We start from the raw sequence: 25,400 nt of genomic DNA on the forward strand, positions 1-25,400 counted from the left end.
TTTTTTGTTTCCGCTTCTTCATAGGAGGTCGTGTTAGAAAAATAACATTTACTGTTGGAATGCTTAGTAAAATTTTCCGAAGATTTATTGTGATCCAATATATGCACGTGCATACACATGTAGTGCATTAAGAATGTCTCAATGATAGCCTTGCTGTAGTTTTCTCTTTTTTTTTTTTTTTTTTTTTTTTTTTTGTTCATTCAAATCATGACAGTGGGGACTCTGAATCAAAGGGATAGAGATCTCGGAATTGGTTCCTCATTAAAAACAATATTCATTTTTTTTTTTTTTTTTTTTTTTTTTTTTTTATATTTCTCCCCTCTTCGCCTTGCAAATGATGGATTCAAATTTGAATCTGATAAAAACAAAAGAAACATTAGATCATACCGATTGTACAGTTCTTTAAAAAAAACCTCCGAGCTGGAATGGCAATGGCGCCGGGGTATCAAGTTATCCTTTAGTTGGCACAAGCAACGCATTATTCGTCTGCTCATGTATAAATACCTGAACTCTCCGAACACTTCTCGGACCTACCAGCGATATCAATACTCTAAGAATCCAGGGTAGTCAACACCACCTACAATCAGCCAATCAACTTATTCATCTTCTCTCTCTCTCTCTCTCTCTCTTTTTATTTTTTTCTCTCTTGCTTTGTCATCCATCCTTATTATTAAGACACAATGTTGTTCAAGACTCCTTCTATTGCTTTAGTTGCGACCATTTTGACGGTCATCCAGGCCGCACCCTTGACAGCCGAGACTTCGTCCATTAATCTATCTTTAGCCAATCCTACCTCGATCACCCTTCCCGTTGTTAAGCCTGCCCAGACCAATCCTACCATCGCGGCTCCTACAAAGTCCGAAGCTTCGGTCAACGAGGATCTCCAGGCCATCAACACTGCTGAAGGATCTGTAGAGGATTTGAATGCCAACGTGTCCGAGGAAGGTGCAAACTCCAAATGCGGCTGGAACTGTTGGGGCAATTGCCGATGTCCCTGGTGGTGTAAAAACTGGTGCAACAATTGGTGTCCATGGTGGTGCTAAAGGACAAGAAACAAAATCTTGAACTACAACCTCAGCCAAGTAATAAGCTTCGGAAAAAAAAAAAAAAAAAAAAAAAAAAAAAAAAAGTAGTGAGGGATAAAAGAGATGATGACTATTCGAATCATTGCCAATATCTTAGTCTTCATCTTCATATGAATAAACAACTTCTTGCTAGTTCTTCTATTTTGTTATCCCTGTTATTTACAAGGTGGAGTAATATATCCATTCACTTTTTAAAATTCAGCTGAAATCCCTTAGGATGGAAAGATTATTCAATGTTCCTTGATTTAAAGATGGTTGATTAGGACCTCTTGTAAGTGTTTGCTTTGTATCACAACTTTTGGCTTCCAATCGCCCATTATGCTATTGTTATCGTTTCGTTTCCTTTATTGTTTAGTTGTTTGTAGTATACTGTTCTTTTGCCTCATCAATTGGACAAAAAGAGGGCAGAACAAATTCCCTTTATTTTTTTTTGTCTTATTTTTCTTATTTTTTCTTCTTTTTCTTCTTCTAGAGTTGCACAATTCGAATTCCATCCTTGTTCACAACCTTAGCTACGAAGTCAGGCATGTTAAGGATCATGCGTGAGCGAAGTTCTTGGATGCACTTTTGCAACAGCTTGACGCCCTCTTCCTCTGTGATATCCTCACGATGGTACCGATCCAGAAGCGATAAGCAGTAGTAAGCACCGTATCCATGTGCAGCAAATGGGACTTCTGCCGATGAAGCCAAGTGATCCAGCCAGTACAGTGAAGGCTTGTTGGTCTTGACATCGTATCCACCAATCAACAAGTTAACAGAATATGGTTTCTGGAAAAATGTGCAAAAAAAAAAAAAAAAAAGAAAAAAAAAGAAAAACGACAATGATATATAGAAAATAGGACCATAACGTTAGCATCTCTTGAACAATAAACAATACTGAGCCGTAAGGCAACACGAGTCGATAATATGACTTTCTTTTTTACCCTGCTACGCAAGCTGTCAGCCAATTCACGTCTGGCAAAGGAAGCGACAGCTTTGGGACTAAGCTCGATACCGTTGCGGATCCCGTAGAGCTTCACGTTACGTTCAATATATTCTGAAAAGTGAACACCATCGCCAGGCTCGCCCGAGAAGAGCATGATCGAGTGTGAGTTGAGTTCCCTAGACTTGTCTTCACCAATCTTCATGAGAGTAATGGATGCAACTGCCTTGGAATCGTACGCAGTGATGACAAAGTCCTTGCCTGTGATGCCGAAAAGAGTATCCATGTTGTATCGGGTTTTTATGATACTGTAACGCTAGTCGTAGTATAGTAATAGTAATAGCTGATGTTGCTTGTCGCTCTTGTTGCTGTTGGTGTTGACGAAGGGAGTAGGCGTTGAAGTAACAAAAAAAAAAAGAGTAATGCAAACTGTTCAAAGAGGTTAATGAATTGTTCATTAGTCCCTTGTCGACGCGCACGCACGCACACGCGTGTCAATAGAGTAGTCACACTGACGTCAATGACGCGCCTTTATTTCTTAGGCTTTTATTGGCCAGATCAGGAGTATTTAATAAAGGACAAGTACCTGGAAGTAATGGAATTTAAGCTTTAGACCCCTGCGCGACCTCATACTTCTCCGCCTCGCCTCTTTTCCCTATATTTTTGCCAAGGATGATGTGTCCATGAGCCTGTAGTAGGCCCTGTGACCCAAATTAGATTATGTAAAAGCTTCAGATTCAGAAATATCTGACTCGGGGACAGCATTAACTCCAGGAACAACCGCTAGCGGCGTCACTGGACTTTGTTTCTTGCTCGGTCGTGGTCTTTGTGAAATCAAGTTGCCGAGTAGCGACTTTTAAATCTTTTTAAATTCTTTGGTGGCGTGTCTTCCGGTACCCTCTCCGGATGTGAATTACGTACCGAAAGCTTGGGTACGTCTTTTCTTGCATCGGAGACTGAGAATCGGGACTGGAGGCTACTGTATGTGTGGGGCATAGATGTAGCGACAGGGGAAATGGTGTTATGGGGACTCAGAAGAGCTTGTTAAGGGTCTTTGAGACATGGCACGGCTCAGTTCTTTATATGTTTTTAAACTTTTTTTTTTTTTTTTTTTTTTGCAGAAAAAGAGTTGCGGTAACCACAGTATTCTTCGCCCGGTTTTAATAGGTTAGAGATACCTTTCAGCACATTGGCTAACTGGAAGCTATATACAGGAAGTAATAGTGCGCAACCACACATCTACATTTGATTTGAGTTGGACTTGGTGAAAGTGCCGATTATATGAGGCTCTTAACTAAGATGCAGTGAGCGAGGCTGTTATCTATCGATCTATCAAAGATCAGTCAGTTATCGGTGGGTCAATGATCAATGACTGACTACTTTGCTTTGGGGTATCTGGAAGGATTCCCATGAAGTCCCTGTCTTGCCTGTCGATGTTAGGCCTGATGGGCTTCAGGCTGCAGTAACTTGTGCTACTTGCTAATGTTTGGATTGGTCCGTACTGTGGTCACACAAGGAAGGGCCCAATGTGCCAAAGATGCTCTCCAGGCACGACATTCATCTCACCAAACAAGAAATTTTTTTGCCTCTTCTATTTTCTCTTTTCTCCTAGATTCATATACTTTTTTTTTTTTTTTTTTTTTTTTTATTTATTTGGTACGGCGCTGCACTGCAGCAGCGACAACGCGAGCACATGTACACAAGTAACAACAAGAAAGTATGAGTGCATGCATGCATTTGCTTCTCTTTTTTTTCCGTTCTTTTTATTTCATCAAAAAAAAAATTTTTTTTGTGTGTTTTTATCTCGTCATTTTTACCCCTGCCCAACATTTCCAAAGACAACAAATAGCAATACCAACTTTTTTTTTTTTTTTTTTTTTTTTTTTTTTTTCATATTTCAAGTACAGTGTTCCTCAGTGTACCCCTCATCCAACTAACCTCGTTCATTTCTATATAACAGACAGTATCTTGAGATTTTTTTTTTTTTTTTTTTTTTTTTATATTTAACAAACAAAAAAAAAGAAAGTAGAAAACTTATAATCAAAAGATTCAACTCTTTTTTTTTTCTCCTTTTTCTAAAAACTCGTCATGGAGACCACCTTCATGGCCATCATAGGCTGTTTAGCCTTCGCATTATTCCTTTACAGCCTCAAAACATGTTTGAAGACCAATAGCACTGCCTCCTTTGTCTCAGATCTAGATCACTCACATTGCCCTCCACCAGATCCCAGATCGACCGTGCGGTTATCAACTGCAGGTATCAGAGCACAGACCATGCTTGAGATAGGAGCAAGGAATAACAGAGCAAGTCGTAACGCTTCAACTTCTGGCAACCCTGCTCCTACATCTCGACAGCCCAGGTCTGGAGGGCAACGATTACATCGGGATGCTATAGATTCTGTAGACCCTTTGCCGCTTTATGAAGATCCAGTGTCGGTGCCATCATCATCACCATGTTATTCATGTACTGTTGATGCTGCTGAGCATACATTGCAGATTGAGCATATTAGGGCACAACAAAACCAATCATCACTATCACAAGAAACATATGATACCCATGAAACACATGTTTCTATGGAGGACCCGCCACCAGATTATGTTCCACGAACTAATGAAGAACAGATTCATCCATCGTCAGCCGGGACTCCATCGGCAACAGCAGCAACAACAGCAGCAACGACAATAACAGTAACAACAGCAACAGCAGCAATTGCAACAATAGCAATGGTAAGCACATTAGCAGCAATGGCGCCTGAGACATCAACAACTTCTCAAACCCAGCAACCGTATCTATCACATTCTCTAGAGATGAGGGCCTCACCAACTAGGGACCAACAGGAGAATGAGGCAAGGCAAAACCCAACAGCCAGTAGCGATAGCAACAATTGCTCTAATCAAAATGTAAATTAAAAATTGGGCACATGCTTATTTCTCTTACACCCACCCTCCTTCCTTCCTTTACTCTTATGCAAGGAAAAAAAAAAAAAAAAAAAAAAAAGGGTAATGAGAAACAGTGGTTTTTGTAGAAATATAACCCATCCCATAGTCTTAAGCATTGATGGGCAATAGTGGAAGCCAGCCTCTCTATCCATGACTACTTCATTTGTTTACGCTGCCAGCTTTTTTTTTTTTTTTTTTTTTTTTTTTTTATCTTCATCGCCATATGCATATCATATTTCGTAGTGTAATATATAATCAGAAAGTAGTCGAGTAACCGTATAGACCTTAGTAACCCCTCCGTCTATTCACAAAGATGGAGCTTTCTATCGTTTCTGTTCTCATTACTGAAATCATTAAATCCTGCATCTTTTTTTTTTTTTTCATCAACCGATTCGTGGCCTCGCTATTAATACAGATAAATAAAAAGGCCCCGTTGGAAACTGCTCATCCTCTTTTTCTTTCCCTCCCCTTACTTTTACTTCTAGTACATCATCTTCAATAGTAGGGAAATAGTAGCATAGTAGTTATAACAGCAAAATCCCATACTGTAATTTTAATCATTACGTATTTGTACGACTTCTCTGTAAGCATGCTCTTTTCTTTCTTTACTTTTACTTTTACTTTTGTTTTTGTTTTTATTTTTATATTTTCTTAACGGCTAATGTCCGCTTGGCCTAGAGTGTTGTGGGATTGCAGGAGCGATTCGCGGTGGCAAATCTTGCTCATTCTCAGCATAGATTTCTCTTGATTGAGGACTACGTGTTGGAGAGTCTTGGACCAAAGTCGATGCTGTTGACATTAAATCCGGACTGCTCTCATTGTGATTAACATTATTATTATTATTAAAGTTATTATTGTTATTATTGTTATTAATGGCGGCGACATTGGTATCGTTGCGAGTCGGCGGAACAAATGGTCTGGGCTCCCAGAAAAGGGGTACACTCGGAAGACCCGAAGTTAGCGGTGAAGCCACACTCATGCTTCCACTTTGGATACTATTGGTATTGTTAATATGATTGTTTGTGTTGACATTGTTGTTATTATTGTTATTACTTGGCCCTGGAGGAACAAATGGCTTGGGCTCCCAATACAACGGTGTTGCTGAAATAGCATCCGAAATTGAAGAAGCTGGTGGTAGGCTCAAGACTTCACGATTCAAGGGTGAGGCTATTTGAATTCCATGTGGATCATGAAGAGGGAGTGGAAGTACCGCATGTGGTCCAGCCGTATTCTCGGTATAGGCAGGCAGATCCATTGGGTAGGACCCATTGATTGGAGGATTGTTGGCATTGGCGGTATGGCTGAGGTTGTTGTTAGTATAAGGGGTATAGGTTGAAGATGAAGCAAACTGACTAGGATTGGATGGATCTATTGGACGTGAAGCCCAAGAGTCCGTGACATCAGACTTCATGGCTCGCTCAATAGGCAGTTGTAGCGGGAGCAAATTGCTGCCTTCCAAGCCCGCGTTGCTACCTTCTGAATCTGCCAAACCCTTAAACGCATTCTTGTTCTGTTGTCGCCGCTTGCGTATAAACAGAAACACTGCAACAGCCGCGACCACTGCGATGCCTACACATATCCCCCCAATCATGCCTCCATTGCTGCTTCTATCGTCTGTAGTAGTATCGGTTGGTCGAGGACTTCTGGTTGAGGATGGATTAGGGGATGAGGGGTCATCTACGTGGAGGCCATACTGGTCCGGAATACTGATCCTATTTGGTGAGGTGGCCCATTTAGCGAACTGGTATCCCGACAGAGGGGCACTATAAAGGCCCGAGCTGTTATACATGAACAAGAACGGATGGGCTGCACCCTGGACAAGGAGGATCGTGCGTACGTTGTCAAACGTGCCTGAATACCCTAAAACATCGAGGGATTTAATTGGACTAGTCCCGTCCGTCGTAAACACCCTGGTGCTGGCAGGGCCAGAAAACTTGGACTATAAGAGCGGGAAATGAAGAGAATAAAAAAATAGAGCTTATAAATATTCTTTTATAAGACAAAGGAAATTGTCGGGGGGGGGGGGGGGGGGGGGGTTTCTTACTTTGCACGATAATGCAGCGCCTTTATTAAAAGGCCACATATTGACATCAGGATAATCCGTAGCGCAGGGGGCCCATAAACTATACCCGTCTATATACGTCAAGGTTGAGGGGTTTGGCATGGTCGTGGATCCAGGCGTAACAGGGACCTTTGTCAAGATAGTACTGTCCCACTGTAGGGCAGACATATTCTGGCCCAACACGAACAATGTATTATTTGCCCCGAATGTGAGAGACCTAGTGACATATGGCTTTAATTATTATTGAAGAGGTAAAATCCATACATTAGTGGATCTAGCACAGAGATAGACAAAAACTAGCATTTAGAAAGGTTGGACAAGATGGGGGTTTTGCTTGTTTACCAACTTCCAAGGGGCCGCATTTTGTTCCATGACGTTGGTGGTAGGGTTGAACGAGGCCATCATAATTCTAGTATCACTTCCTTGGGTCGAGATCGAGGCATGCATCAAGATGTTTTGATTCGTTACTGGATCCAACAAGTTGTACAAGTGTGCTTTGGCGGATTCGAGCCAAACATAAGGCTGAGAGACATCAATGTTCTTCCATGTGCCTGCTGCTCCTGCACTACCAGGCGTGTATTGGATCCCTCTAACGACTGTGTCCTGTGGTGCAGACTTGGATTGCTGTGATAGGCGTGCTAGAGCTGTAAAGACCCCTTTATTATCAACTGCACAACCATATCCAAGACCATTGGTGTTGACTTCACTGAGATAATAGTATGGATCGCGAGGGACAGCACTGATTAAGGACCAGGTCATGTACTGGACGTTCTCATTTGGATAGTCGTCCGATTTGATCAAGATATTATAGCTCGAAGACAAGTCGCTATAACTAGAAGCGTATGCAAGTGCGAACACTCGGATACCGTCTGTCGCTGTGCAAACTGGGTTAAGAATACCCATGACTTTTCTATTGTTTTATGTCAAGTAAGGTATAGAGAAATGAAGTCGAGATGCAGAAAATGGTGAAATGCACACAGCTGTTACATTCATGTCATGCAAAGATGAGAATGAGAATGAGAACGAGAATGGAGCTCTTTTTGTCCATGGACTCTGTCTAGAGACGCCGCTTCCTACTTTTGTTTGAGCTTAATTAGTGATGTGCACTGCCACATCAAATTGACTACTGGTGGCAAAGAAAAGTGAGAGCGAGTTCAGGACTGAGAAGTATACGGGTTTGTAGGGGTGGGATTTTGTTTGTGTCTGTCTGCATTCAGTTTGCAAGTCTCTCTCTTGCATCGACTTTCGACTTTTTTTTTTTTTTTTTTTTTTTCTTTATCAAGAATGTTTGCTTTTGCACAATGACTCGAAAGAGCTGTTCTCTTTTCTTGCGGGTCAATAATTTTTTTCATGCACTCAGGTTGATAGAAAAAATTGTCAGGAATCTTTACTATAAGTTGCGAGGAGGATATAAACAATTGCAGAGCTTTCTTTCTTTTCTCTTATGTCTTGTAAAGCATAAATCAACAACGCTGTCTTTGTGGGCGCATACATTTGCTTGGATCTTAGATAGTTTGGTTAATTAAATGGCAAAGCAAATTGCTGTACAGACCCGAAGTGTCACCCTAGAGCGATCCAAAAAAAAAAAAAAAAAAAAAAAAAAAAGATTAGTCCTTGATGGTTATTCAACACGCATAGTCCTTATAAAGTCGTTGATACATATAAATAACACTAATCTAATAACAGCATTTTTTTTTTTTTCTCATTACCCTGATACGATCTGCCAATGTTCGACTGTTATCAACATGGTATGCAGTTTTGACCCTTTCCATCATGTTACCTCGGTGGAGGACCACCAAGCGGGACAATTGATCCTCATTGGTCCCAAGCCCATACATTGAGTTCTCCAACAACAAAGCAATATGACGAGCTGGATCGGAAGCTTGCATGACCGCAAACAACAAGACATCCAGCTGCTCTCCTTTATGCTTATGTCCAAACTGTTTCCTAATCGTGGTCACGGTATGTGAGTCCTGATAACACATGTTGTAGTGGCGTACAAGATCGCACAGTTGTGCCGTTGTAAGTGAGGAGACATATTCAAGCACGGCTGCTAAATCATGACCATACAATAACGAATGAAACTTTTCGATAGCTGCCTTGCGATCTTCAAGTGGTTTTTCTTCCTTGTCCTGTGCACGTTAAAGAAAAAGGAAAAAAAAAAAAAAAAAAAAACGATTTAGTTAGCTTTGTAACATGTTAATATCCTCCCAGTGTGGATATGCAAGGTTTTGCTTTTCTTTTCTTTTCTTTACCTGTAGGATGGCAGTGAAGAAAGCCTTGACAACGTCATCATGCAGATAGGACATGATGTGATCCCTCAAATCTGAATGATAGACAGCAGTGAATGCTCCCTGGAGCTCACGTATTTCTTCAGGTGTTCTTCCCACCAAAACCTGTGGGAATGAAAACAAAAAAAATCAATATGGTTATTATATAATTTGTCACAATTTTTTTTTTTTTTCAGCCCCCCAAATTTGTTTCGTCCCGCTCTGTCTGAAATACAGATTCGCAAACCACATTCATACACATATTCATCCAAACGCCCACTCACATCCACCCCACCCAGCACGTCTATCATTCACATGCACTCAAATACACATACTCTCTTCCACAACGTTTCGTGTCTCGAAAAGTATTATACAGTCTATGAGCAATATATAACAAAAAAAAAAAAAAAATATATATAGAACAGATAATAATAAAAATAGTATAAAGAAAAATAATAATAATAAAAGGACTTGCCTCACAAAACACCTCAACGGCAGTATCATTTTTTCTTAAGACTTCGTATTTGCGTTTGCTTTTGCCAGCGTTGTGCAGGTATAGGACCCCAGCCAAGACCCTGTTCATACAAGCAAAGGACAGCAATGATCCAACACTTCCAATGATACGTCGATCGAGTTCTGTTGCGAGGTCCGTATTATAAAGAGATTTGTAATAACGAGCAATTTCGATTAATTGCTGATATTCTCTGCGGCCTAAATTATTAGGATTAATATTATTATCATTATTATGACTATTCATCAATTGCATTTGTTTCAGATAAGATACAAGCCCCCTCCCCCACAATGTTTTCTGTTCACATTTATCATTATGCAAAGAAAAAAAAAAAAAAGTATATGTACCAATGATGTTGACTAAGGCTTCTTGGTCTGGTACAGCATATGTGAGGGCGGTGTGAATGTTCTGGACGTCATAAACAACCTCGGGTGGGACAGGAGCCATTGCTGATAAATTTTTTTTTTTTTTTTTTTTTTTTTTTTTTTTAAATGGGGTGTGTGGAATGCAACGATAAAGCGTAAGTGGTGAAGAAAAAAAAAAAAAAAAAAAAAAAAAAAGGAGAGAAAGAAAGAGAATGGAAGAGAGATGGCGAAAGTGAATGAGATGAGAAAAAAAGAATTTCAAGAACAATGGAATAAGAAAAAGCTCTCGGGATTATCAATAACTTCTGGGAAGACTCTTGTCCTCCCCAATCGTTAAAAGTGTCACAAAGTCAACGGCACGTCCCTTGGGCTAAGGCAGCAAAAAAAAAAAAAAAAAAAAAAAAAAAAGAAATCCTCGGGAAAACACCGGATTGATGCATTGTCCGCATTGAACAGCATGGTAGATCTCCCCTTGCTTTTTTATTTTTTTTTACCTTTTGACCTTCTTTGTTTGTTTAAATCGATTAGACTAGAGTGTATTTTCCTAGGCTAAGCCTCAAAAAACATTGTGCATTGTGCGGGTCAACACTGTGCAGGACGCGTTCTTTTCTCCTAGATTGTGAAACGAAATTGCTCACCTGTGTCCATTCAGATGGACACAGGCGGACACAGGTGGACACAGAAGGATACCAAGTCACAAAATTTTTATATTTCGCTTCACAAATCTTTTTCCACAAAATGGATTTGTGAAGCGAAATAGACAAAATCTTTTTATGGTAGAGACAGTGTTAATGATTAAGACAGTTTTTATATTGATGAAGTATTCAATTATTTCTGCTATAGTGCGTTGGTAGCCGAGTCGAGTTAAAAATGCTTTGATAGCGCTTTGATGGTGTTTTGTCTTGTTAATAGTGTTGACGATAATGCTTTTTTCTGGATGATACTTATGCTAAACACCTTGGAATATCACAAATTTCACGACAATGGATTGCTTGTACATTGTATTTTCTCAGCCTCTTTTGGCTCAAGGATGCAGCCAACAGTTTTCTGCCTCTTGTAGCTACCTTCCCAAGTGGAATATCGTCCAGGCTTAAGCCTCTTTCGTAGGCTTCCGAGACCCCTGCATATCGGCCAGAGTGCGTAATTTTGGCCGAATGCACGTCGCAGGCACGCATTACAGCCGCCGTAGTGCTCATTTGGGTTCGGCCAACAAGCGCTTCCTTTCGGTTCTCTAACCGTTCTTGGCTTGTTCCACCCCCTGTTAGCACCTTGATGCTGTACCACTCGTCAGGGTCCGCAAAATTGGGAAGAGGCTCCTTGAACACCTACAATAGGGAAAAAAAAAAAAATAAGGATATATGTCACTTCGTGTAATTGAATGAGAAAAAATCATACGCTCGCGTCAAGACTGACGGCATCATTTACCTGGAACTGTTCTAGCATATAAAATGCAAACCCGCCCACGGTGCACCTTAAGAACAGCTTATGTCGATAAGCTGTCGCATAGAGTTCGACACCTTTATGGTTTGTCTTTCCACGTGTGATGCAGAAGACAAGCCCCGACGCCAGCTTTGACCCTGGCGCGGGGTGACGGGTCTGAATATTGAATGTGTTAGCCAGGTTCAAGTTTCGGATGTCCTCATCCCGCAGCAACATATGATGGCGTGCAAGGAGGCATAGCCTCTCCCTCATATACTGAAATCTTGTAACACTGTCGTAAGGTCGCCTGCCGCTTACTCCAACCGTCGGAAGCATGCGCCATGTAAAGGCCAACATACGCAGGTACATTTTAGTGTTGTAAGGTTCTCGTACGGCACAGGTGGCAGTGCGAGATAAGGTGCCTGTCGTTACTTTGTGATGGACAAGTTTCTCTCCATAATTTTTGATCGCCTCCGCTAGTGGTACATCCGTTCTTGGGTTTGGGGCGGGATTGGGATACGGAGCTGTCGAAGAAGACTGTTGCCTCCATAAGTATTGCAAAGCCTTCTTAACATTTGCGACTGTCCCCAGCGTGAGAGGAACAAAGACAATTTTGCTGCCATGTTTGTCCTCTGGTGCTTGCAGGATAACTACAAACGCAAAAGTATATCCAAAAAAAAAAAAAAAAAAAAAAAATTGTATATATAATAAAAAGTATCAACCATTAGTGTAAATTGTAACAATCAAAGATACATTAAGGTGGATGCAGGATTAAGGAATGGTTTATTAAGTCATAATTTAGTAGGCTATTTATATTGATAATTAACACTGAGTTGCGGCCATGGTGTCTTGTCACCTGGGGTACGCGTGATGGCGGAGCCTTCCCAAAGGTTTGGATCCCAGTACTGTATAACAATTTATATATTAATACATGGTTATCTTTACATACCTTGTTCTCTTTCATTTTCAGTCCTGATAACGGCTGCAGTCTTCCGCTTCGGCGTGATGTTCTTGCTTGAACCCCCAACAGTTACAGCTTCATGTGATGCTCGCTCCTCATCATTCAATGCTATATCAATCTGCCATTGATGTGGGTCGACTCCTTCAGGTGGCTCCATATTATCCCAGGAGGGAGGAGCCTTCTTACCTCTCTGTGCCAATGACCTCAGCTGAAGCTCCAGATCTTCATCCTGTTCCTGTTCCTGTCCTTGTTCCTGTTCCTGTTCCTGTTCCTGTCCTTGTTCCTGTCCCTGCCCCTGACCCTGTCTCCGTTCCTGATCCTGATCCTGACCCTGTTCCTGACCCTGTTCCTGACCCTGTCTCTGACCCTGTCCCTGTTGTTGACCTTGGTCTATGCTTTGGCCGTCGTCGTCATCAACTTGCTCGCTGTTATCTAATGTCTCCAGTCTCTGCTCCATGTCGCTTAGTTCATGTTCGTCGATATCTGCCTCGACTAATTCGTCGATCTCTTCTCCCTCATAGACTGCGTCTTCCCCAGCCTGAGAATTCGAAGAATCTCCTCCACCCTGCTGGGCATACCCAATAGCGCCACGGTAGCAACGATCTGTGCCGATCAATCGCTTTACTGTTCGCTTGAAGACAACCGTTGTGAAGTATTCAAGCATGCGTTTCGCATCGACGCTACAGTCACCTTGATAATTTTCATTGCAGTATTGCTAAAAACAAAAAAGAGAATTAGCCAAGTCGTCTAGTTTGATAGCCTGTCTGAGATAGCTCATAGCGACATTTTGATGATCCAACATACCTCCCACAGCCGGAGCTGTGTCTTATATTGATTCACTGTCGTCGATGAATCTGGATCATCTAAAATCATCTGCAGCACACTTCTCGCCGACTCCTTCCGTGCGTTCGCCAGGGCCAGCTCTTCTTCTGTCAATGGACCGGAGTGAAGGACATTTGAGGATAAAGAATCAGCCTCACAACGCCTAGGGCGCTTAAAAGACTTTGCACTAACTCTAGCAGTCTGTGCCACTGGTGAAGGCTCTGGAGTCGTTTCGTCAGTCAGAATAACTCTTTTTCTCCTCGGTGTTGCACGAGTGGATCCAGTGCGAGTACTTGAATTGGTTGGCTTCGTCTGACTGGTGCTTTGTTCCAAATCCATGCAGGTGAAATTGGATAAAATCTTTTCGTTGTTGTTTGTCATTTTGAAAGTGAGCAAGCAGGAATGAACCTTTGAAAATGCGAATGTGCCGTTATTTTTCTCAGTTTTAGTCAGGGGAGAGGGTAAGTCTACTCTGTGTATTGTAGGTTTTATTGTTTTATTGTGTATATGAATGTATGGAGGAATGAAGGCGTGAAATAAAGAAGAAAGAAAGAGATCTTTAGCATGCCATGATGACATTGTTAAAATTTCGATGGATTTGATGTCAATTCAAATTTCAGGACAAGTGTCGGAGTAAAAGCCACAAAACGGACACATGTCTTGTACGTACAGACATGAAACATAATACCCTTAAATGGAAAAAGGACTGGATTTGGCATCATAATCCATTATAGATGTAGTGAAAAGACATGTGCCTGAATTCTAACCTCTGTGTCTCTGTGTCTGTACGTGAAACCTATGAAACATTTTGCCTATTAATGGGCATACACTGGAATTTGACTTAATAAACTATTACAGTATCATGTATTCGATTTGTATTTTCAGTTGTCAGAAGAAAGTTTCAGTCTTCTCTTTATACTTCCCTTTGTGTCCATGGCACTCTCAAGCTCATTTCTCGTATCAAAAAGTTCGAGCTCGAATTGTGCGAGCCTGGTAATCAATGCCAATTTGTGTCGTTTCAGGCTGACAAGCACGCCTATTCATAAAAAGTCAGCAACTATTTATTATTATTCTATATACATAGTTCTTCAGATTGGGTGGATGCTACCACGTTGAATGGTGTTTACGTTATAGAAGATATTATGTCCTTACTACACTTTTGGTAGAACATGCTCCGCATGCATCGACATTTGTTGCTGAATAGATATCATTTGCCCCAAAATAGGTCCCGCAATAAGGCTCGTGACGTGACAGCCAGGTTACCCAACTCGACCCGAAGCCTTTCTGACTAATATATAAATATAGATTAAGGTATAGATACATAAAGTAAATTGTTTGTCATTAATGAAGAGAGAGTGTTTTAATGCAATCAATGCGAAATATACAAAGTAACAGCTATTTAAACAGATCTGCAAAATTATAAAGCCTATGTCAACAAAATGGGACGTCCTTACAATGCTGGGTAAAAAAAAAATAGAATTGCTGTTAGACAGTCAACAGCTCATTGTCAATTCTTTGAGTATTGCCACTGTCCTTCCAGCGAGCATTCATCCGCACTGTATTAAAACTCCTATCGTGCCAGAAATGCACCAAATTCGCCCCTTGGTCCAGTTCCGCGTTGGTTTGCCAGTATGGGTACTTAAAATAGTCGTCCTCACAGGTAAAATGAACAACCCAAGCTTCTTCTGCTGGGAGTAAACGTTTGTAAGTTAGCGTCTTGCTGATATGGCCCTTAATAGAAGTTTGACTCCCTGTAGCCAAAAGCTCGATAACAACCGTAGGGTTTCCTGCTTTCTTGATGACAATGTCACTATATTTGTGGTCCTCACGCTCACGGAGGTGCCACTGACCAATGATCTCATACTCTTCTGTTTTGTTTAGCCAGTTGGTGAGAACCCTCATCAATTCCGCGTCATAGACGCTCTCTCGAGGGACACTGACATTGCAGTCGCCCATAACCTTAACTGTTTTCCCCGATCCTTTGTATGATCGACTTCCCGCCTGCATAATCAAGTTTTTATCGAAAAATCGAAGAGCAATCTTCATAATCTCTAGAATATCCAATGATCCTCCTCTTTTCTTTGGGGGTGACTCCGAAGGAGCGTGGGGATATTTTGATGGGATAATATATCTCCTCACAAACGAGTCAATGAATGCTGAGGCCATACAGTATTTACTGCCATCAAGTCTTATCAGCACCCCTTCTGCAGTTAGGAAGTCTGCCAATCTCTGTTTTTCCATGTCTGAGATAGATATAACGCCGAGATACCCAATAAAATATGTTCGGAGAAGATTAACAGCATCTGTAGCTGATTCACTCAAAAGTGAATCAACCATCCTTCTAAAAGTATGGTACGAAAACATCCTCTCATTCTGATTGTCTATGGAGAAGTCCTGCCATGTATCGTAATCGAGACAATTCGTCGAGTCGTTGACTTTCGAGCGAAGATCCTCATGAATGGAGCGTCCACAAAGACAAATCATTCCTGGATGACTATTGATATTGAGCACAATTCATTGTATTAGAATGGCACATCAACTCGTGGAGAGTTAACTAAGCTTAAAAAACATACCCATTTGACTTCGAGTGTACGTCTCGAATAATCTCATCATCTATTTTAATCATCTCATCCTTCGCATAGTCATTAAAGAGCTGCTGCGTTTGATCAAGAGTGAAATACGGGTTCCTGTGAATCTCACTGATATTGAAAGGAGATACACGTTGATTTGTTGAGCTCAAGTCTTGAAGGCTAAAAGTCCCGCATACAACAATACTGTCAATGGCGTATAAATGGTTGTTCTGTCGGATTGCTCGAAACGCCTGTAAGCATTGGTTGCGGATCTCGTCGCTTGCGTTAAACAGTAAATCAAACTCGTCAACCAAGATGACAATCTTCTCGTCCTTGAATTTAGTTCGACCGAAAGCATCGAGAAAATCAGCTTGGGTTGTAATGTCATCGACTTTATAGTTGCGGCGAAGAGCTTTTCCAAAAATTCTCCAGAAATCAGACTCATCATTGATAACTTCCTCAAATGAAACTCTAGATAGAAGGAATGAGCGTAAGAGCAGGTACAACATCAGAGACAAATTCAAAAGATGAGGGTAAACTTACATAAAACAACGGTATCCACTTTCAGTTAGTTGAGTTATAAGTCCATTCAACCTTGTTGTCTTTCCAGATGCACGTGCACCAATGAGCATTGCTAACTCGTGATTTGTAACAGCATTCAAAATTCTCCTGTTCACGTCATGCTTCGCAGTGTCAACATAATAGACTGATTTTATATCAATGAATCGGATCGCTCCATTAACAGTCCATCTCTTCTTTTTCAAAACTGGCGATACTAGAAGAAAAAAAAAAAAAAAAAAAAAAAAAAAAAAAACAGCAAGACCTGTCAGAAGAGAAAAATAAAGAATCGGTTTCCAATCCTTAAGGGAGAATTAGCTTACATAAGTCACATAAGTCATCGGCCGTCCTTTTTTTCTCCAAGTCTGTTGGTAAAGGAAGCAATGATAGAAATTGGCAAAAAAAAAGAAAAAGAAAAAGCATCAGAGGTAGCCGTCAAGCACATGTGCGATGATTAACCTTTTGAAAAAAGAAGAGAACCAATTAAACAAATGAGTCTTACTCGAAGTGGAAGTAGACGGATCTAAACCGCAATAATGCAAAACCAAAAATAAAAAAAGATGGATCATTAGACATAATCAATGATTAGAACAAGCGTCACCACATGGCAAGTAATTAAATGCTTGCATGCCGCAGTAGCAAGCAATTAGAATTTAAATAAGCTCAAAATGGAAGCAGCAATCAAAAAGACGCAATTGCAGACTATGATGTCATACACAAAAGTTTGAGAACAAATAGCCAATCCCTTACCTTCCAATGGCCGCTGAATAATGACGTTGATAGTCTCCTCAGGTAGAGGCGATGTGCCAAATATCTTGGAGATCTTGCTTGTTGCTCTGATGAGTAGCTCCTTTGATTCAATATTGGCGAGATTGATTGTAGCGCCCTCATCAGGAACAGAGACGTGGAAGAGCATCAATTTGTCAGCTGCAATGTCGTTGAATTCAGGTTCTTTTTCCTTCTTGATTGCTTTTTTGAGGTCGCCGATAGTGTCTTCTACTGAGACCTCAACAGGGAATGCCGTGGATTGTCCATCAAGAAGGCAAAATAGTTTTGTCATGATCGAATGATGATGAAATGCGAGAGGGAATCGGGAGAGGTAAAAAGCAAATGAAAGTAGAGAAATGAAGGAAGGTAGAGAAAGGAATGAAAGTAGAGAAAGGAATGAAAGTAGAGAAAGGAATGAAAGTAGAGAATGAAAATGAATGAAGGTTGAGAAAGGAATGAAAGCACAAGGAATGAAAGTGCGACGTTTAAATTTGTTTTTATGTCAAACGGTGACTGCGATCTTTATTTATTACGAATTGACTGTAAGGATTCAATAGCTTTTTTTAGCTTCCTCAATGGCCTTGTCGATATCTGCACGCATCTTGTCCAAATCAATTTCGGATTGAGTGTCATTGCACTGCTTGACGATTTCAGTGCAGGCCGGTTGTTCGGTTTTTGTCCGTATGAACCCGGTAGCATGAGCTTTAAGACTATCGGAAACAGTAAAAGTTTTCCCACACTCTGAATAAATATACAGAATAACAAATGGAGAAGAGATTATGTAATATAGTGAGCCTAATTCGCTGGAGATAAAAAAATGAGCCCAAATTAAAAGCTTTTTTTTTTTTTTTTTTTTTTTTTTTTCATTTCATGAAATATAAAAGGCGAGATATGCAAAGGAAAAGAAAAAAAACAGACAGCAAAAATATCTCCCTTCTATCCCTTTTATCCAAACATTAGTTGAGTATTGACATCAGTATAGAAGACATAGGCCTGCGAGTATAAAATATAAAAATACAAAAATATAAAAATATAAAAAATGTACGTGATAAGAGGACGAAATGGTCTAAAGGTCACCGCTACACGTATTACCGATAAGGTTTACCAATAATCCAATTCGTTGTTTACGTGTCACTCCTACAAATGAGGATGCTCGTACGCGATAATTGTGGTTGTAAAATGAGCTGACAACGGAAATAATAGAATAAAAATAACAAATCGAAGCTCAGGATATTGCCAAATAACTCCCTCTGTCGTTCTCTTCTCCTATTCCTCTTATCCAAACCGTTATAAGGTGAGTGCAGGCATTCAGGTCTGAGATGACGCTCGTATTTTAAAATTGAAAAAGTAAAGCCATAAAAACATAAATAATGAAATGATAATAAAAAAGAGAAATTAAAAAAAAAAAAAAAAAAAAAAAAAATGAAAAGAAATAATAATAGTAACAATATAGTAATAAGATTTTCTGGAATGTACTGAGTAGTCGACTGGACCATGGCCGCGACGCCCTTGTACTTCTCGCTCTAAATCAAGCACTAGATCATCACTAAACAATTCCGTAACAGCAATCAAATAGGACCCCACGATAAGAGAACGAGACGTCTCATTGGCATAAATATCCTTCATGGTGTTTTGTCGTTTCTTGAGCTCTTGAATGAGTTCGTCCTTGAGTGATATGGCTTTTTCAGATTCTAGAGGAACTGCCTCAATACCTTCGAAATAAGGTAGATCTGCTATTGTCGGCTTATTGCTGTCACATAGGCTGTACTCTGCACATACTTCGTCAAGTGTCCATGATGAGTAGCATTTGGATGGACACGCTAACGAAATATAAAGATTGCAGTTTCGTTTCTTTGCAAGTATCAATGTTGTTTGCAAATGATCGTCATCCAGAATTATTTGGTACTTTGATGTCGATAAAGGCCCATCATAACTATAAATCAGTAGATTTGGGTCGTTCCGATGTGATGGTGCGAGTTGTAGTAATACTTCTTTGAATTTGTTGAGAGTAGCAGATTGAATGTTGCAGTTCCAAGGCGAGCTTTTTTTGATGCCTCTAAAAAAGATCAAGAACCCTATTTTTCAAATTATCCAATTATAGAATTAGAAAGTTGTACTTTTGCACTTTGTAGCAATCAATTATACTAGTGTAATGGTTGCATAAGACTTACTGGTAGGGCCATCAAGAAATAAGTTAAATCAGAGAGCGTCTTTCGAAGTACGGCAACCTCCGGCACCACTGACACTACTAAGTAATAAAATAAGAAATTTAAAACAAATGTATGAGAATCCAACGAAAAAAAAAAAAAAAAAAAAAAAAAATTGAAAATGGCCCGGTTGTATAATACCTGGCCGTCCTACGATGACGTTGATAGTCTCCTCAGGCAGAGGTGATGTGCCAAATGCCTTGGAGATCTTGCTTGTTGCACGAAGTTTTTTTCATCTCGGTGTTCTGAAAGTGTGATAGTTTTTTCGTCCTCATCGTCAGCGATTACGATGGAGACATGGAAGAGATTCAATTTGTCGGCAGCAATGTCGTCGAATTCAGGTTCCTTCTTCTTCCTGATTGCATCTTTGAGATCATCAACTGTGTCTCCTTAATCCCACAATAGCGAGTTTTCGCAACTGCGTTTTTACATCAAAATTTACATCGGGAAGTGAAAAAAAAACCTTAAAACACAACTCTATTTTTTAAAAACCAGCTTGTCGTAAATTTGTAATGTAAACCACATCAAGATCCGTATTTCCTGTACTTTTACATCAAGCCCAGAATTGCTTAATTTAGCCAAAAAACTATATAAAATTGCCAATTATATATTTTTCCCAAAAAAAGACGCGTTCTATCAGACTAGAATTCAATGCCATCAAGAGACCTCTGCTCTATTAGTCATCAATGCTCAAACCTGAAGTCATTTAAAACGATGGCATGTGGTGTTCACGAAGCTTTACTCTCTGCTCTTCCTTTCACCGAAAACTTTAGCACATATCAGAAAGTTTCTACAATGAACACTTACACAACACATGATGAGTTGTACAACGAGGCTTCCTTTGAGGATTTATCGATTGAGGACACGCTCCAAGCGAATTCTGTGGGTGATATAGAGGAAGCGGGATCAGATTCTGAATCACCTTTATCACCTTCTAAGTCACGAAAAAAGCCGTGCCGATTGTTCATGCAGCCGCTACACGAAAAAGTTCTTCTTCAGGCAATTATCAGCAATCCTCCGTTTGCTAAGGATGATAGGACAGTTAATCAACGGTGGCAGAGTGTTGTCGATCGAGTTCAACAGACAGATTTATCTCCCCTCCGCATTGGCCCGCCTATTTACAGCGGCGTTACAGTACGCAATGCTAGAAGCGCATGGGAAGCGATGGCACAGGATCATAAAAAATATTTAAGAGAAAAAGCTGCGGCGACTGGTATTATTGGAGAAGAGGACGAGCGCCGTCATTTAATCAACCTGGCATATGAGCTGGAGCAGGAAGCTCACCAACAAAGAACAAACAATCTAGAGAATCGTAAGCGTGTTCATGAAGCATATCTGCAGAACAACAGAGATGGTGAGGCTTTGCGAGAAGCTGCTATGTCGCGAGCCGCACGAAAACGTTCTTCAGATTCTTCCGAAACCTCATCTTCGACGGACATAAGTCGACAACGGAAAATGAGACGCACAAGGGATAATAGCGAGCTGAGCAAGCTAGTTATTGAAACAAAAGAATATTTGGAGTATTCAAAAGCCGCTGAAGCAGAACATCGTGCCGACATCAAAGAGATATTGAGGGCTGTGCAGAGTAGTTGTGCAGCACTCCATGAACTATTAGCAAAGAAATAAAAAAAATTTTATTCGTGATAAGGAACCTCATCGTATAGATCAGGCCGAATATATTCATCAATTGCAGGGGGATCTACTTCAAAATGGGATGATGTGTTTGATCCATAGTAGCATGTATGGATATTTGTGAAGATCACTGCACATTGATAGCATCGGGCAACAGGGGAAAGCAACACTTTGAGGTTTTTTTTGAAATCAATAAAGGCGAATAATCCCGCAACTTTACCAAATCCCCATTCGACAGCTATTCGATGTTTGGACATGGAGCTATTGAAAGGCTGTTGCAGTGGAGTTAATGGAACAGGAGCTGTTCTATATGGTATCAGTACGTGTTGTGTAAGCATATAAGCTGGGTCTCCATAAATAGCGAGAGGTTCCCTGTCTTCTGTCCAAGCATGTTCCTCTAAAACCTCCTGTAAACCAGATGTCCGCATTATGGTCAGATCATGAGTCCTTCCATCAAAAGGGCCTCGCAAGTCAACGATTATTCCGTCGGGAGTCAGGACGGATTGATACTTGAAACCATGGCTGTGATAGTGGCCATTGTAAATTGAACGCTGGCCAAAACTTGGGCGAGCAGAGGCGCGTAATGTACCATCAACGAAAGCAAAACAACAATCTAATGGAGCGCCAGCACTAAATATTTTACTTGCAAACCCGGAAAGCACAGCGGGGGTGAGTCGGATAGGGTCGAAGGTAAGGAGTCTTGCCCATCGGATGGTTACAAACCGAACAACAAGGTTAAATATTCTACTAAGGGCCGGAATAGAGCGACCGAAGACTTGCATTGCGGTGTAGAGTCGACAAGGATATGCAAGTCGATACAGCAAGATAGCTAACCCTTCAAAAGCATCAACAATGTCGCGTTGAATAGTTTGAAAGTACTCAGGAAACCGAAGGTGAGTAATTATTTCTCGCATTTGTCCTTTGGAAAATCTGAATATCATACGAAAATCTGCATCAGAAAGAGCATCCAAATCGATACGATTATTATGGAGCCGAGGTACCTGAAAGTCGACAATGCCCTCGTAATTGTCATTCTCGTCTTCGTCAAGGAACTGCTGGAGGTTGGCGAGGTTTGAGAGAATGGTTGCAAAGTGGACGTTTGACATGTTGGCGATTTTTTTATTTTACAGGGCGAAGTATTTATTTAAAAATCAGTCACAGTGTTAGAAATACATGGAAAAATGTTCTGTGTATTATTAATGGCGAAAATGAAAATGGCCATTTTTTCGAAAACACATCAAGCCCATTTAAGTTCATTCTCAGCTGATGTAAATCCTTGATGTAAATTTGGTTGCGAAAACTCGCTAATGAGTGAATCCGACATTTGTGCCAAAGGACTCGTGGAAAAAAAGAAAAAATCCGGCGAAAAATTACTCCGGGAATATCATGATCATTTAAATCGCTATCATTCAAGCACCCCTATTGAGATCAAATTAACCTTTTCTCATTCATCGTGATCCCACGTCAGAAATGGCCTTTATCACTCCCTGTAAAAAAAGGTTTTCCCCCCGTACATCTGTATTGCGACACTGCAAGACGTGTAAAGAATGCCAAAAATTAATCGAAAATTATGCACCGCCGGGCCCTCCTGTCTCGGAAGCCAATACTTCAGCAGATAGCCATCTCTTATATTAAAATACTACAAAAAATTGTGTGACAGCCAAAAAAGGTGACTTTGAAAAGGCGAAGTGACTGGTGGGATACGATGAAACAAAAATAAACAAAAGAGAAACAAAAATAAACGATGAAACAAAAAAAAAAAAAAAAAAAAAAAAAAAGCATGTATCATGAAGCTTCTTTGATACAGTGGCTTCCAATATTGTCCAAGTGTTCCATTCTTCCAAAGGAAAACTATAAGTGTTCAACAGTGAGCAGCGCTTGTGCCCTTGGATCCTAGATGGGAGCAACCTGGAAGACATACTTTATTTGCTCAAAACCTATTAGCGCTCCTGCTTGTTTCTGATAGCTTTTCACTACTTTGAAATTTTCCTCTCATTTGGACAATTTTTTAACCATCGTTTTTTTTCACCTATCAAAACCTCGTATTGCCCCCTTTCGCCCTTATGACTGCTAACATCCGCTCAGGCATACTTCTTATCAGATTGCGGCAGACCTCCTTCGGTGTCTCCTCCTCCCATATCTGGCTCACTCTTTCCCAGAGTTCCAGCATGCCTTCTGGAATGGTCCCATGTTCGCGAATTTTTTTTTTTTAAATGATCCCACAAATGCTCAATAGGGTTTAGGTCTGGTGAATTGGTCAATCCAATAGAGGCAAGGTAGGTTGTGACTCTCTTAGCCGTATGCTTTGAATCGTTGTCTTGTTGGAAGATAAATTGTTCTGGATCAATGTTGTACCAATCCACAGTATTCAATAGCTCGTCCTGGAGGATACGAATATACAGCTCGAAGTCCAGCGTGGAGTCGACCTTGGCCAAGTAGCCCGGCCCATCCCACGTCATGCAGCCCCAAACCATGATCGAACCACCACCATATTTGACTGTGAGCGAAACTAACTTTGGGTCAATATCGGCCGCCTTCACCTTTGGTTCATTATTTGTTTTCACCCAAACATAGCGCATGCCATCAGAAGATATCCTACAAATTTTGGACTCATCGGACCAAATTACTCGCTTCCAACCAGCTTTGGTCCTGTTTTTGTGCTGGAGAGCAAAGTCCAGTCGAGCTTTCTTTTGACGTTTTGTTAGCCTAGGCTTCTTGACGGCTTTTTTAGCTTCCATGCCTATATCTCTCAGCGCCCGACGCACCGTATTAGCTGACACCGGATCTTCGTCCTCATCGTTATAGAGTCTGGTAGCATCGACAGCTGATGAGACTACACCACGGTGAAGCAACAATCGAATATAATATGCATTCCGGTAATCGAACTTCCGCCCTAATGTCTTGGAGATACTATGGACTGAGGACTTGGATATGCCTACTTCTGTGGCAACCTGACGGATGGACTTGTGCTGCTCGAGTAAATGGAGAGCATCCTCAACAACGGAAGCTTTGATTGGCTTCATCTTTGGAATGTTTAGAAAGAGTAACGTAGGCTCCTAGAAGAGTGTAGGTGAAGAGTATCTACCCAAGTGTGTGGGAGATAATTTGAAAAAAATTCAGCAAAGGTGCGTAAAATAAGTGATGGTTATATAATTGTCCAAATGAGATTAAATACTTTTGTCAATGAAAAACCATGGTGAATGAGACTAGAGATATTTTAAACTGAACCAGTCCACGTATCATTGGCATACTTGTTTACTCTGATAAAAATAAAAGTGCAAGCAACCATCGCTATTATTCTAATCAAGACGGAAAACATGAGCGTGGAACATTTGGACAAATTTGGAAGCCACTGTACTTATTGATAAAATGCAAACAAGCTTTTATGTGTCGCCGACGTAAAGCTAGTTTACGTACACGCCTCTTTGCTGTCACTCTTAACTCCTTGAGTGCAAAAATCAAGGTAGTGTTCTAGGGGGATCTAAGGGTGCAATAAAGGTATCTTTATTCAGGGGGAACTATGCTACAGAACTAGATAGAAAAGTAGACCTATTTATACTAGTTAATATCCTGTTGCAAGGAATGCTCTAGAAATATGGGCGAAATACTATGTTGCACAAAATTATTATAGTGATTTCGCTTGCATCCTTCCCGTCATGAAGAAACCTATTATCTTGTTTTTCTTGAAGCCTCAAAGACGGCAAGCGCCTCTTTAGCGTTTGCGAGCGAAGATTTTGTTTCCCAAGTGGCTTCATCTAATGGATAGCCTTTCCAAAGAACGAGCCACTTAGGAGTTTTGCCAAACATTTTGAAGTCAATGATTTTGTCGACTTCATACTCCTCTTCTCCATCTACAAGCTCGGGGGCAGGGCGTGGTGGTAAGCGGTCGCCGAATTCACGAGGTGACTCAATATAGGGGCGAAGCAGATCGGCATTAAAGACTGGATGCTGATGCATGTCAGGCGGTAGTTCCAGCTTGTAGGCATTTTCATTGACCTTCGAAATGATCTTGTAAGGGCCTATGTACTCAGGTTCCAGTTTCTGCGACGGCCATGTCCCGCGACAGAGATGTTTTCCGAGCTTAAGAGCACCATGTCACCCACAGCAAACGTAGCAGGCCTGCGAGTTTTGTCCGCTTGGGCCTTTTGCCTATTCTGCGCTTCGATGATGGCATCCTGAGCTAGCGCCAAATTCATCGACTGGGTTTGAACAAAATCACTGACAGCCGGAACATTGGTATCAGGTGGCTTTAAAAGAGATCCAGGGACTAGTGGATGGTGACCATAGTTCAGAAAGAATGGGGAGAAG

General features: G+C 40.8%; 8 protein-coding genes across 8 annotated transcripts; 3 read left to right on the forward strand and 5 right to left on the reverse strand.

Annotated features, from left to right (window-relative positions):
- Positions 1–680: 680 nt before the first annotated feature.
- On the forward strand, positions 681–1,043 carry BCR41DRAFT_370066 (hypothetical protein; the record flags this gene model as incomplete). Its single annotated transcript, XM_022026505.1, has 1 exon — positions 681–1,043. The coding sequence occupies one exon, from the start codon at positions 681–683 to the stop codon at positions 1,041–1,043; it is 363 nt and encodes a 120-aa protein (XP_021882051.1).
- A 391-nt stretch (positions 1,044–1,434) lies between these two features.
- BCR41DRAFT_335545 (nucleophile aminohydrolase) lies at positions 1,435–2,446 on the reverse strand. The gene is made up of 2 exons (XM_022021990.1): positions 2,009–2,446; positions 1,435–1,853 (listed from the first exon to the last, which is right to left on the reverse strand). The coding sequence occupies exons 1-2, from the start codon at positions 2,291–2,293 to the stop codon at positions 1,554–1,556; spliced, it is 585 nt and encodes a 194-aa protein (XP_021882052.1). The 5' UTR covers positions 2,294–2,446; the 3' UTR covers positions 1,435–1,553.
- Positions 2,447–4,095: 1,649 nt separating this feature from the next.
- On the forward strand, positions 4,096–4,917 carry BCR41DRAFT_395498 (hypothetical protein; the record flags this gene model as incomplete). The annotated part of the gene is made up of 1 exon (XM_022028738.1): positions 4,096–4,917. One exon carries the CDS (start codon positions 4,096–4,098, stop codon positions 4,915–4,917), a length of 822 nt encoding a protein of 273 aa, XP_021882053.1.
- A 693-nt stretch (positions 4,918–5,610) lies between these two features.
- BCR41DRAFT_385936 (hypothetical protein) lies at positions 5,611–7,919 on the reverse strand (the record flags this gene model as incomplete). Its single annotated transcript, XM_022027735.1, has 3 exons — positions 7,352–7,919; positions 6,992–7,240; positions 5,611–6,886 (listed from the first exon to the last, which is right to left on the reverse strand). Coding segments are annotated over exons 1-3 (2,085 nt in total), but the record flags the coding sequence as incomplete, so codon positions are not given.
- Positions 7,920–8,385: 466 nt separating this feature from the next.
- BCR41DRAFT_352078 (hypothetical protein) lies at positions 8,386–10,261 on the reverse strand. Its single transcript, XM_022023897.1, has 6 exons — positions 10,138–10,261; positions 9,755–9,990; positions 9,656–9,658; positions 9,265–9,405; positions 8,719–9,141; positions 8,386–8,574 (listed from the first exon to the last, which is right to left on the reverse strand). The coding sequence occupies exons 1-6, from the start codon at positions 10,235–10,237 to the stop codon at positions 8,515–8,517; spliced, it is 963 nt and encodes a 320-aa protein (XP_021882055.1). The 5' UTR covers positions 10,238–10,261; the 3' UTR covers positions 8,386–8,514.
- A 4,373-nt stretch (positions 10,262–14,634) lies between these two features.
- Positions 14,635–15,856, reverse strand: BCR41DRAFT_352083 (hypothetical protein). The gene has a single exon (XM_022023898.1). The coding sequence runs from the start codon at positions 15,839–15,841 to the stop codon at positions 14,843–14,845; it is 999 nt and encodes a 332-aa protein (XP_021882056.1). The 5' UTR covers positions 15,842–15,856; the 3' UTR covers positions 14,635–14,842.
- Positions 15,857–17,803: 1,947 nt separating this feature from the next.
- On the reverse strand, positions 17,804–19,436 carry BCR41DRAFT_370070 (hypothetical protein; the record flags this gene model as incomplete). Its single annotated transcript, XM_022026506.1, has 6 exons — positions 17,804–17,994; positions 18,346–18,437; positions 18,469–18,578; positions 18,730–19,328; positions 19,371–19,377; positions 19,425–19,436. 6 exons carry the CDS (start codon positions 19,434–19,436, stop codon positions 17,804–17,806), a joined length of 1,011 nt encoding a protein of 336 aa, XP_021882057.1.
- Positions 19,437–20,101: 665 nt separating this feature from the next.
- Positions 20,102–21,086, forward strand: BCR41DRAFT_404960 (hypothetical protein; the record flags this gene model as incomplete). The annotated part of the gene is made up of 1 exon (XM_022029376.1): positions 20,102–21,086. Exon 1 carries the CDS (start codon positions 20,112–20,114, stop codon positions 21,084–21,086), a length of 975 nt encoding a protein of 324 aa, XP_021882058.1. The 5' UTR covers positions 20,102–20,111.
- Positions 21,087–25,400: the final 4,314 nt, after the last annotated feature.

This window comes from Lobosporangium transversale, assembly GCF_002105155.1.
Source record: "Lobosporangium transversale strain NRRL 3116 chromosome Unknown BCR41scaffold_15, whole genome shotgun sequence".
Lineage (NCBI taxonomy): Eukaryota > Fungi > Mortierellomycota > Mortierellomycetes > Mortierellales > Mortierellaceae > Lobosporangium > Lobosporangium transversale.

Bases quoted from the DNA above. Each gene is read 5' to 3' on its own strand.
- BCR41DRAFT_335545 (XM_022021990.1), bottom strand. From the start codon at position 2,293: ATGGATACTCTTTTCGGCATCACAGGCAAGGACTTTGTCATCACTGCG. The intron at 1,854-2,008 runs GTAAAAAAGAAA...ACATTTTTCCAG, and splicing joins CTGACAGCTTGCGTAGCAGG to AAACCATATTCTGTTAACTT.
- BCR41DRAFT_352078 (XM_022023897.1), bottom strand. From the start codon at position 10,237: ATGGCTCCTGTCCCACCCGAGGTTGTTTATGACGTCCAGAACATTCAC. The intron at 9,991-10,137 runs GTACATATACTT...CTAATAATTTAG, and splicing joins AGCCTTAGTCAACATCATTG to GCCGCAGAGAATATCAGCAA. The intron at 9,142-9,264 runs GTAAAGAAAAGA...TAACGTGCACAG, and splicing joins TCTTCACTGCCATCCTACAG to GACAAGGAAGAAAAACCACT.
- BCR41DRAFT_352083 (XM_022023898.1), bottom strand. From the start codon at position 15,841: ATGATTTGTCTTTGTGGACGCTCCATTCATGAGGATCTTCGCTCGAAA.